Source organism: Haliotis cracherodii, unplaced genomic scaffold (genome assembly GCF_022045235.1).
Source record: "Haliotis cracherodii isolate W230 unplaced genomic scaffold, xgHalCrac1.p SCAF_19, whole genome shotgun sequence".
NCBI classification, from domain to species: Eukaryota; Metazoa; Mollusca; class Gastropoda; order Lepetellida; family Haliotidae; genus Haliotis; species Haliotis cracherodii.
In genome coordinates this window covers 13,586,600-13,599,432 of record NW_027266274.1, presented here as the reverse complement: position 1 = coordinate 13,599,432, position 12,833 = coordinate 13,586,600, and the positions used below count along the sequence as shown (strand labels likewise).

The 12,833-nt window shown below is 40.2% G+C and overlaps 1 protein-coding gene and 1 long non-coding RNA gene across 6 annotated transcripts in view; both read left to right on the top strand.

Annotated features, from left to right (window-relative positions):
• LOC139466770 (uncharacterized) overlaps window positions 1-11,423 on the top strand; it is a 54,706-nt gene extending 43,283 nt beyond the window's left edge. For 2 of the 5 annotated variants that reach the window (XR_011653626.1, XR_011653625.1), the window contains 5 exons: window positions 7,495-7,558; window positions 9,063-9,263; window positions 9,941-10,133; window positions 10,377-10,583; window positions 10,704-11,423. This is a non-coding gene — a long non-coding RNA (uncharacterized lncRNA). Of the gene's footprint in view, window positions 1-6,509; window positions 6,539-7,494; window positions 7,559-8,186; window positions 8,393-9,062; window positions 9,264-9,940; window positions 10,134-10,376; window positions 10,584-10,703 lie in introns of those variants that run through there. The other 3 variants (XR_011653628.1, XR_011653629.1, XR_011653627.1) reach the window with 3 other exon arrangements.
• On the top strand, window positions 354-4,062 carry LOC139466869 (coadhesin-like). Its single transcript, XM_071248603.1, has 5 exons — window positions 354-420; window positions 958-1,020; window positions 2,987-3,184; window positions 3,371-3,568; window positions 3,815-4,062. Exons 1-5 carry the CDS (start codon window positions 354-356, stop codon window positions 4,060-4,062), a joined length of 774 nt encoding a protein of 257 aa, XP_071104704.1.
• Window positions 11,424-12,833: the final 1,410 nt, after the last annotated feature.

Genomic DNA, 12,833 nt, shown 5'->3' with positions numbered 1-12,833 from the left:
GGAACATTTGCAAGGTTCTTAATTGAAAGAAGACTAACAGCTTGTTTGTGCCGCCTACATTTTATCAGCAGGCATCCACTGCGTAGTCTTTTGGCATCTTCAACATCCCCTGCTATACCTTGTATAGCCTTTTCAACAGCAAACGGGTTGAGCTTAAGAGGAGTGCCATCCAAAGCAGAGATTACCAGGAATCTGGGCCAGTTTTCAAATGTTACATTTGGTGTCCTCGGACTTGCAGTCTCATTATCGAAACCATCATGGGATTCATGTGATCGTTTTTTCATAGGGGGTTCCATAGTGGTAGTAATTGTGTTTCACCTTCTTGGCTCCCCACCCCCCATGGAGTATCAACAATGACGATGTCATACACCTGTGGGTCTCCGACAGGCGACACCAAGGATACCAAGAAGGTGTACTCAAGTAGAAACATCAAGAAAATGTCCCACCAGATTGGCCCATGAGCCACCGCCTTCTGGGCATTGAGACTCTAGGCAAATACAGAAATATTTTATAAATTGTTGATTTTGAATTCGAACTAGACATTTCCAAAAGTCTACAGATGTATGAGTGTTATATGACATTGGTCTATTTGTCATATTTGTCAGAATTGTAATTGTAAAGACAATAGCATGAACGAAATCTCACAACAGACTTTTTATAGATGTGCAAATGAAATATAATGCACAGGGCTCGGCATGACCAGCCGATTGATAGGACCGGGCCCATCCTACCACCCGTCTAGGCGAAGTAAGGGTCGAAGTGGTGTATTGGGCAAAGGAACGCTATTCCTGGAACCAGTGCCCTCAACCACCAGACTCCCGTCCTCCGCCGACACAGGGACGCAACCCACGGCAAACGGGCTGCCCACTTTGGTCGCCTCTTACGACCAGCAATGGGGTGCTGTGGAAATATTCTACCCCGGTTCCACACGGGGGAAGAGCTATTAGCGCTACCCAGCACTCACCACGAGGAGGTTGCTCTTCACGAGTGCCTCTTGCGGATTAACAAACGCCTGTCCACGTAAGGAAGCAACCAATGTATACGAACCAGTGTTACTAAAGGAATTGCCTACGATTATAAATACATAAATGCAATTAAGTACCTGGAATGGTAGTGCCACTTTGATAGCTGTCACCAAAGATATATTAGTTCATGCTCGTGCTAGTTCGTATCTTGTTAGAATACCTCGGTTACAGTCTCTGTTGACTCTGATAACTAACTAGATAGAATACCTCAGTTACAGTCACTGTTGACTCTGATAATTGTCTAGGTAGAATACCCCGGTTACAGTCTCTGTTGACCCTGATGACTATCTTGGTAGAATACCACGGTTACAGTCTCTGTTGACTCTGATAATTATCTAGGTAGAATACCCCGGTTACAGTCTCTGTTGACCCTGATAACTATCTTGGTAGAATACCACGGTTAGAGTCTCTGTTGACTGTGATAACTATGTAAGTAGAATACCACGGTTACAGTCTCTGTTGACTCTGATAACTATCTAGGTAGAAGACCTAAGTTACAGTCTCTGTTGACTCTGATAACTATCTAGGTAGAAGACCTCGGTTACAGTCCCTGTTGACTGTGATATCTATGTAAGTAGAATACCACGGTTACAGTCTCTGTTGACTCTGATAACTATCTAGGTAGAAGACCCCAGTTACAGTCTCCGTTGACTCTGATAACTATCTAGGTAGAAGACCTCGGTTACAGTCTCTGTCGACTGTGATAACTTTCTTGGTAGAATACCATGGTTATAGTCTCTGTTAGCTCTGATAACTATCTAGGTAGAAGACCCCGGTTACAGTCTCTGTCGACTGTGATAATTGTCTAGGTAGAAGACCTTGGTTACAGTCTCTGTCGACTGTGATAACTTTCTTGGTAGAATACCACAGTTATAGTCACTGTTGACTCTGATAACTATCTAGGTAGAATACCCCGGTTACAGTCTCTGTTGACTCTGATAACTATCTATGTAGAAGACCTCGGTTACAGTCTCTGTCGACTGTGATAATTGTCTAGGTAGAATACCCCGGTTACAGTCTCTGTTGACTCTGATAACTATCTAGGTAGAAGACCCGAGTTACAGTCTCTGTTGACTCTGATAACTATCAAGGTAGAAGACATCAGTTACAGTCTCTGTTGGCTCTGATAACTATCTTCGTAAAATACCTCGGTTAAAGTCTTTGTTGACTCTGATAACTATCAAGGTAGAAGACATCGGTTACAGTCTCTGTTGACCCTGATAACTATGTAAGTAGAATACCTCAGTTACAGTCGCTGTTGACTCTGATAACTATCATGGTAGAAGACTTTGGTTAAAGTATCTGTTGACTCTGATAGCTATCTAGGTAGAATACACTGATTCCAGTCTGGGCCGATAGCTCTGGGACCCGTGAAGATTCCGGGGTAGAATAGGTCTTCAGCAACCCATGCTTTCCGTAAGAGGCGACTATGCTTGTCGTAAAAGGCGACTAACGGGATCGGGTGGTCAGGCTCGCTGACTTGGTTGATGCATGTCATCAATCCCAATTGCGTGGATCGATGCTCATGACATTAATCACTGGATTGTCTGGTCCAGACTCGATTATTTACAGACCGCCGTCATATAGCTGGAATATTGCTGAGTGCGGCGTTAAACAACATACCAACCAACCAACCGATAGCTCTGGTGTCTTCATATCATTGTCTAATAATATATGCATTTGCTATGCACTGTTTTCCATCCACTGTTCGGTTGCTCAAAGTGCACCCCACTCAATTGATAAGTATGCACTCAACAATCATTCACACCTCCCTGGGGAGTATAAAGTGTAAGGGAATTATCATACATCTATATTATTATCATTATCATATCTGCAATAGTGGCACCCATGCTCGTATGGTTTTCACACGAAAACAAGCATTATACAAACGTCAGGTAATCTCTCACGTTTTCTTTTACTGTTTGAACTCATTTTATCAATCTATTATTGACATTTTTCAGCTGTTGTCAATGGCGGTGTGTCTGAGTGGGGCGTTTGGACCAACCCAACCTGTAGTGTGACCTGTGGCACCTCTGCCACCAAAGTGATCCAGAGGTTCAGGACCTGCACCAACCCACCTCCTTCACCTGGAGGTGCTAACTGTGTCGAGAACTTGGTGGAGAGTGCGGTGGTCAACTGTGCTTTGACTGGTTGTCCAGGTAAATCCTCCTCCTATAAACTCATCATGTTTAAATACATACTATGTTCATTTGAATAGTGTTGCACACTTGCAATGTTTTTTAAATGATTTAATTCTACCCCCATTGAAAGCCTTGTAACCACCGAATGGCTACGTGCCCATGTATATTGTGCAACTTTATTATGTTTAACTGTTTCTTTTCCAGTTAACGGAGGACTTTCCCAGTGGGGCGAATGGAACAGTGCCACAGCGCCTTGCCCGTTTACGTGTGGCTTTACCGCCACTAAAATAGTCAACAGATTCCGTCAGTGTAACAACCCCATCCCCGTCTTTGGTGGCCTGCCTTGTCCGGAAAGCCTCCTTGAGAGCAAAACCGTCACCTGTGGACTCCAAAACTGCGCAAGTAAGGAGGCACTCCATATTGTTGAAAACTATAAAAACTTGCAGGCATGTATAAATTGAGAAATATAATAAATTGCATAATTAAACATATAACCATAAATTTATTTCGTTAAATTGTATGGTAATATGGTCCTATTTTGTGTTTTGAACATACATTTTAAAAGAATAGTTATAAACTGAATATTGTTCATTAAGACAGTATTTTGCACAAGACACATTTATTTAAAGCTGTTTTGGTGTGTTGTAGCTGCAGTGAATGGTGGAGTTGGACAATGGGCATCATGGAACACAGGATCGGTGGCCTGCCCAGTCACTTGCGGGGTCTCTGCAGTGAAGACGATCACCAGAACAAGACAATGCAATAATCCTCCTCCAAGCAATGGTGGCAGACAATGTCTGGAGAATTTATCTGAGACCACTCAAGTAAACTGTGGCCTTATCGGGTGCCCAGGTAAATTGGTGATACTTGAAATCAACTTCTTAACAGAGTTATAGCATATATCATTGAATTGAAAGTGTATGTGAAATGCGGGAGACTGATGCTTTGGATAACCGTTGCCCTTTATACAGTTTTGAGAATAGCCAATTTATTATTGTTATCATCGTTATCATCATCATCATCATCATCATCATCTTTATCATCATTATTATTATTATCATTATCATTATCATTATCATTATTATTATTATTATTATTATTATTAGAATGTAAATATAAGAGGAATACAAATGCTGCGGCTCCATATCCTGCTGTTGTTCCCGTGAGTGAGTGGGTTGGGTTTAAGGCTTTGAACAATACCTCAGGTGTATGACAGTGTCAGTTTAATGTGGGATATAATCTAAAATAGGTGCAAATCATATACTAAAGTTTGGTAAAAACGACGAGCTCGCCTATTGGTGTATTGAAGGACACTAGTAATGGAAGTTATGATTTCGTATTGTTCATGATAATATTATTGCATCAAACTGATTCAAGTTAACAATCAATTTTGAAGGGTTGAGTAGTTTATTCATGTGGTTTGACTGCGACTAAGACGATTGAACGTATTAGACGGTGTAACAACCCTCCTCCCTCTAATGGTGGCGCATCCTGCTCAGAGGGCCTTGTACAGACGTCCACGGTATCATGTAATACGCCAGCATGTGCAGGTAAATAATTAAATAAATGTTTCCTCTCTGAAGATAGATAATACAGATAAGGTAGTGTGCAGTTTCATGGCTTACAACTGAACAAGGATTTAAAAGGTGTTGATCGCTGCTATGTTTTTTGGCTTATTTTATAAATAGGAGAATCACATATTTTTTACTCTTGAGATAAAGCTGGTCATTATGCTTTCAGTTTGAGTGTCCATGTTTTTTACGTAATAACTGGCTGAATATCAGTAAATACTTGAGTACCCTCACAACACGTTGTATATGTTTTTATTAGTTGTTGTAAACGGCGGAGTATCTCAGTGGGGAGCCTGGAGCAATACAGCCTGTGCTGTCACATGCGGAGAAGCTATTCAAGTCATCAGAAGAGCAAGAACGTGTACTAATCCACCACCATCAAACGGAGGACAATTTTGTGTGGAAAGCCTGTCTCAATCAGCACAAGTTTCCTGTTGTTTAGTTGGATGTCCAGGTACGTAGAACTAACCACAATATAGTTTGTTGAGGATTATCACAATGGACACAATGAAGCGTCCCATTTTCTTATGTGGAGTGACTGCTACCTGTGTTGCAATTGTTGCTCGAGCCTAGAGCTGCACCAAACCACATTGATGCTGAAATGCATATGCTTACAACTGAAACAACATGAACTATTATATTGGTCTAAGAAATGTAACACTTATATTCAGGTGAGGACGGAGTAACACCATGGACTGAGTGGGCGGGTGAACCGTGTGTGTTGACTGTCAGCAGAACAAGGATCTGCACCAGACCAACTCCCACCACAGGAGGTCAAGGTTGTTCTGGGGATCTTGTCCAGACCACAACTCGCAGGTGCAGTCTAACTGACTGTAAAAGTAAGTATGGTAGGAGTGTAGTCAGGCAGAACCAAAGGAAAGTCCAATCCCCTGAAATGAACTGAACTTGGCTATAAGGTACGGGTAGTTCCGAGTTTGTCCCCAATAGTTGCAGGAAGTTTTGTTTTACCTAAACAACATTAAAAGCAGTATTTATATGCCCCTGTATTAGTATTATCCTGCCCATTTGTCAGCCATGACGCAAAACAAAATGTATGTTACTGAAATGTTCAATATTCGTATGCCATATCGTCTCCATTATGATAAAATATGTCACATGTAAACGTGTCAGAGAAACGTTTCATAGATGTTTTGTTATCAGTGTGTGACTTTACAACATCATCATGGCCTCAGTAGTCTGTAACCGGCCTTGATTATGTCAAACGTGTTCAGGGTGATGTCACACTAACTTCCTGATATTATAAAGGAACTACCCACAATTCATTGACCTTTATGGCATGACAAACAATTTAATTGAAAAACAAACGCTTGAGTTTGTATTTGTTAGATGTATAACGTTTATGTGAAACTATTCATGTGTACCTCCTTACCTATAAACCATAGTAAGATCTACGCCCCGACTGTTGACGGTGACGGTGACGGTGTGCATGACAGAGTGAGAGATGGACGTTCGCAATGTGAAACGTGATGTTAACTGTATGTTGCACGATTTTTTCAAGTTACCAACGTATACAATCTGTACTGTGCTATTGTTTCAATTATGCTGTGCATGAACGTATGACACAATCGTAAGCTGTAGCTACATCTCCAGTAGAAGGCACAACAGACACGCCTTGCGAAAAGATGAAGATGCAACTGTAGAGATGTCAGCCCAAACAGAAATGATGGAGGGTAGCCATCTGAATACGGTGAATGTTATCTCAGATGCTCGTTTTTCTAGAACGTAAGTATTGTAATCATGTTTTGAAAATTTCAAATTCAAGTAACATATGGATTTATGGGTAAATAGAAGCGACAAAATCATTTCCATAGGCATACGAAATGTGTCATAAAAGCTTAGTCTATTGCACGATTCGGCCTGTATCAAAAGCATGCCTTCATGAACAACAATCAAATCGTGCCGTGGCACCCGCCACAAACACATGTGAAGGCAAGTCAAGTGTTCACCTAAAGAAAACTAAACTAAAGCTAACATATGGTACAAGTTAGAATAGGGAATGCATCCAACATTATTGTCCCTGATCCATGAAGCCGGGAAATGTCCTCCATATGTCTACCATAAAATGTTTCGAGTGCCTGACTAATAAAACATGTCCAGGCAGTAAAGGTAAAGGTCAAGACAGCAGATGCAAGCAGATCAAATATGTCTTTTAAGTCTCCCTCGATAGACAAAATGAACCCATTTGTTAATGTTGGCTTATTACTTTTCAAGCTGCACTAGGATAACAGTAACAGATTCAATGGCAGTAAGTGCATGTATACATCATGCATACAAATCACACTCATTTGTTAGTTTTTTCAGATGAAAAGTTTACTTGCCTTTGCATGTGTTAGTGATGGGTGCTACCGATGGGGCAAGATACGTTGACCTTTTCGCGAACAGATAGTATCATCACTGTCTGATAGTGTTTCATAAACACATGCACATTATATAGTCGGAATCGTAAAATCGACTCTGCTTTGGGCAGAGATTTGTCGTGGATATGGAAAGGATTTTGTCGCCTATGTTTATTCAACAACAAACAAAACAGATACAAATGTGATAAATGCACAGATTAAAGTTTTAATTCAATAACAAGGTTTCTGCAAACAACACTTTCACCAACAAATAAAGTTATTTAAAATTCTGAACATACGTTCCATTTTTCAAATGAAGATTTTAACCCCTTTTCCGTCATTATATTTGTCCATTACAGCAAGACGATTGTTACCAATAAATTGTGTTTTCCTATTTCAGCTGAAATCGGCGCATTGACACGACTCGTCAAACCAGGACTATTGGCGGTACTGCAACCCTCACGGTGAATTTGTTAAATGGAAATTGTAACCAATGAACCTGGACACGTAATTTAGGAAAACTAAGCTACTCCAAAACCAAAAACTGTCGTACGCACATCCTTACTATCACCATGCATCTGACCAGGGAACATAGCGATTCACCTACAATACAGGAAAGGTTTCGTTTGTGCTTACTGTTACAACTAAGAGGTATCAGCTATTTAACGTTATGTTATTGTCTATTAACACCTACGCATTACATTTATACACGTGCATACCACTGTAATATTAACAATGAAAGAAAAGAATAGGAACCATTTGGAAGCGACACGTGCATATTAAAGTTATGATGAGGCATTATCGTAATTATTCTTTCTGACATTCATCACAGTATCCAAGTGTTATTTGTGTGTATATTTTAGGCCACTTCTAGCAATATAACAGTACAAGTCACGGCGAGGGGATCAAGCAAAGACTGCATACATCATACCCATTTAAGGAATCGGGCCAAATTTTTTACTATTTAGCTGATCTCCCAGCTCTCAAAATGTTGGGTTTTTTTCTAAGACGACAACATGTCCTTTCTAGCGAGGTCTGCACCGGTCAATGGTTGATACAGCGAGTTGACAGCATGGAGGTTAACATGTGGCACCAGAGCCACAAAAACTGTCACCAGATCTGAGACATGTGACAGCCCTGAGCCGCTGAATGGTAGTGCTAACTGCATGGACAGTTTACAGTGAAGGCTTTGAAAGACATTTAGACGTGGAACATATAAGGAAGAGAATTTTATGGATGTCAACTTCTTTATTATGAGGAACACAATGTTTCGGAGTATATGCTTACTCCTACATCAGGTGAATGAATGCTATGAGCCAAAGAGCATATATATGTATATGAAAGAACAAAAGTAATAAGAGGTTGCCAACAAATTTTTGGCGTTGAATAATTAGCAATACAGTAATTAGCGCAGATAGTTTTGGACAACTGGAAACCAGGACTAAATTATCACTGATTACTAATTGGCAATGGACAATGGGCAAAAGAATAGAAATAACAAAGGGCAAATGGAAGGCAGCTGGATAGTCGCCATCGACAAGGATCAAAGTCCCAAGCACTAGGTACATGTACACTGTAGATAGGTTCCGTGGTCACAGTGCCTGGCTGGCTGGTTCAAGGCTGGCTGGCAGGTGTCTCCTCAGTGGCTTGATTATATGTCCAGGTAGGTCAACTTACATGCGTCATAACGTCAGCAAATAACAAGGAAACTCTCTGTTGTCCAAGCTTTTATATTTGTCATACCATTGACACATCTAGCTATGGCAACTGTAAATGTTAAGTCGAACAATGATTACCATACAATGAATCTGTGCCATCTTATAATGGAACAAAACATTGATGGGGTGGTTGCTTTTGTTGCTTTGTGGATACTGAACAAGAATTGTGTGATTGATGCAGCTTGGCTTTCAGTTCTATTTATGTTAGAAACTTTACCAGTAACGATTACACAATGCTCTTTGCTTGCAGTAAATTGTGGCGTGACGCAGTGGACAACTTGGAACTCGGGATCTGTGACGTGCCCTTAGACTTGTGGAACAACATCACAGAAAATTACAGAGAGCCGCCGTACTTGTACCAGCCCTACACCTGTGAATGGAGGAACATTTTGTAACTAGACGCTGCTGGAAACACGAACCGAGTCTTGTATATTGACAAACGCATGTCCACGTAAGGAAGCAACAAGTGCATACTACTAAATGTTACCAAATGAATGGGCTTTGATCAAAATGCACACAAGAAATTAAGCACCTGCATTGGTAGTAATAATGTGACAGATGCTTTGAAAGTTTTTTTTAATAATTTGGATTGCTATCTTAGTAGAACACGCCAATTATTCTCTGTTAACTGTACTATCTTGGCAGAAGACCCCAATTACATTCTCTGTTGACTCTACCATCTCAGAAGTACACACCAATTATAGTCTCTGTTAACTCTATCATCTGAGTAAAACAAACAGATTAAGTACCTGTTGACTCTACCATCTACGTAGAACACTTCGATTACAGTCTCTGTTGACTCTACCATCTATGTAGAACACTCCGATTATAGTCTCTGTTGACTTTACCATCTATGTAGAACACTTCGAATACAGTCTCTGTTGACTCTACCATCTTCGTAGAACACACCGATTATAGTCTATGTTGGCTCTAGCATCTTAGTAGAACACACCGATTACAGTCTCTGTTGACACTACCATCTTAGTAGAACACCCCCATTACAGTCTCTGTTGGCTCTAGCATCTCAGTAGAACGTACCGATTAGAATCTCTGTTAACTTTATCATCAAAGTAGAACACTACCAGTTTTCAAATGGCACATTTACAAAACAGGTTTGGTGTGTTGTAGCTATCGTGAATGGTGGAGTTGATTCATGGCCAACGTGGAACACGGCATCGGTTACCTGCCTTGTCACCTGTGGTGGTCACTGCAACAAAGACGATCACCAGAACAACACAATGTGATCGTCCTTCCCAAAGCAATGTTGGCAGACAATGTATTGAGACCACTGAAGTAAACTGTGGTCTCATCGGTTTGCCAAGTACGTTTGTAATTCTTAACAGAGTAAAGGAAAATAGCATAATCAGTAAACATACAATGTATGCTTGGGCTATGTGTGAATAAATTTCAACTGCTAGAAGGGATAAATATAATCATCAGTTCATTTCGTTTGTGTGCTGATATTCGGTGCGTAGCGGGACTAGACTGTGCAGTGTACCGACGCAACAGCCTTTGCATCGCATCAAGTTGAACAGTTACATGAACGATGACATTGTGTTTTTAGTTACTGTCAATGGAGGTGTGTTACAATGGAGCCAGTTTTCTAACCCAGGCTGTTTTGAGATCTTTGGATCTACTGGTACCAAGTTTATAACCAGAGCCAGTCTGTGTGATAACCCACCACCCAGCAATGGGGGCAGAGACAGCTCAACAATAGGCCTCCAACTCGCCCAAACTAATGACGTTAACTGTGGACTTGTTGACGGTCCAGGTAAATCTCGCACCTACTAACATCAATAATGTCGTGTTGATATGGGTCCACTTGACATTCATCTCATAGATAATACCGATGGGCATATGTTATGTGTGATACATATGCTGTCTGTTTCAGTGGCTGGTGGTGTGTCTCAATTTTGACAGTGGTCGATCCCTGCCTGTACCGTCACCTGTGGTGTGTCAGCAGTTGAAACGATCTCCAGAACCTGTACCAACCCATCACCGAGCAATGGCGGATCCTTCTCTACCGAATCCCGTTCTTCGTGGATAAGTTACAGCAAGCTGTATGAAGATCATGAATTTCCTTTCTGGAATGTGAATTGAAAAAAGTGCTGAAAATACGACGTCGCATTGGTTACACATCCCTGACTGTTATCTATAAGAAAGACACACACATATATATATAATAGCAACGGTGGATTGGATGCAACAGGTCAACATTTGATAATCAAAAGGTATTCACGGCAAACTTGAAGAGAAACTTTACATCAAGATAGTGACAACCAATCAAAATATCTAAAATGGATTAGAAACTGTTAATGAAGCAAGCAATGTTTTTTTTTTGTTAATTACATGCAGCTGCAAGATTCAGAGGATCTACTGGCGAAGGTGTCTACCCTACGAAAACGCCAAATGTTGTTGAAACAAGTGAGGCGGGATACGCTCACCTTTTCACGAACACACGGTATCATCAATATCTGATGCTCAATCTATAGTGAGATCGTAGAATAGACTCATGAAAGGGTTTTGTCGCTTTTATTCCTAAGGGAGTCCAAATCTTTCAGCCGCTTCGACGCTGTCTTCTCTGTAAGATCTCCTCAGTATAAAAAGCATGTATTAAAGTGAGATTTGTTTTATATCTTATAGCAGGTGTTGTTGATATATAATATGTCCTATTATTATATCTTATATCTTTAGGTAAGACGAAGGCACCCCCTTGAGCACCAATTGTAATCCCTTTCTTGCGGATCTGTTTCTTTACTCATATCAATAGGAATTTCTACTCGGACTTGCCGTCAAAACAAACTAATTTGACCAAGAAGTTGATCTTAACCTCAGATAATATTATATCGATGATCTGATATCGTTCAAGACCACCAAAATAGTTCATTTCCTTCCACTGACTTACCCACCTGAATAAGAAAAAAGGAGACCAGTGAGACCGCCTAGCCTGATCTGTTTCATATTTGCAAACACAACAGAGTGTTAATATTTTGATTTGTCCAAAAAATGATTTAAAAAATAATTATTTTTTTAATTTGCGTACTGCTGAGGTCTTATTTCACACCTGAATTAATACATGTTCTCCATTTTTATTTGTGGTATTTAATATAACTTACAAGCACATTAACACATCAAAACCGGGACTTGCGATCGCTTAGCAATGCATTTGAAGCATCGCTGTTAAATTCGAAAAACGCATGAGAAGGACCGTAATTGTTTTCTGTTTGTAAACTATTTGCAGTGTTAACAAAGACATGTAAGCGTTCTAAAATCTGGTTTCCGCTGGATGGGACATGTACAAGGGTGAATAACTGCTTTAACGGGAGTTCCGGCAAAGTGTTATTTTCATTGCAGTGAACATATCACGTTTCAGTCACTGCTGTAAAAATATAACTTTTCTATATCAGAAATCTCAGACTTTCACACGTTGGTAAAACAGTGATTCAAAAACAGATTGTCATGATAAGGTCGAAATCGTGCAATGTCGCTTAAATTTCTGGCTCGTACTTGATCGGCACGCATTTAGGAGATAAACCTACTGTGTTTTGAAATTTGATGTAGTCCCACTGTAGAATAGATACCTCTTTTTTATAATTTTGAAATTATACAAATTATAATAAAGAGGTTTCTATTCTACAGTGGGACTACATCAAATTTCAAAACACAGTAAGTTTATCTCCATTCTACCATGACTGCAACTACGCTTTGAAAACGGCGCTCTCTTGCAACGCGCAATAACACAGGTGCACAGGTCCGCGATCTTAGAACATTCCGAAAAGTGGTCACAGGTAGTTGTATATGTAAGAAATATTACTAAAGTTCAAGATTAAAAAACATCAAAGTCGTGAGTAGTTCATAATAAGTGTTCAAAACACATAGTTTTTCAAACGAAGTTGACAAATAACACTCCTAACTTAATCCAAAGAAAGATGTTTTAATTTCTATCAAACTGTTGCACACTGTTGAACACTGTGGACTTGGCTGTCGTTTCTCGGAAATTTGTGAGAGAGGTCGTTTCTTG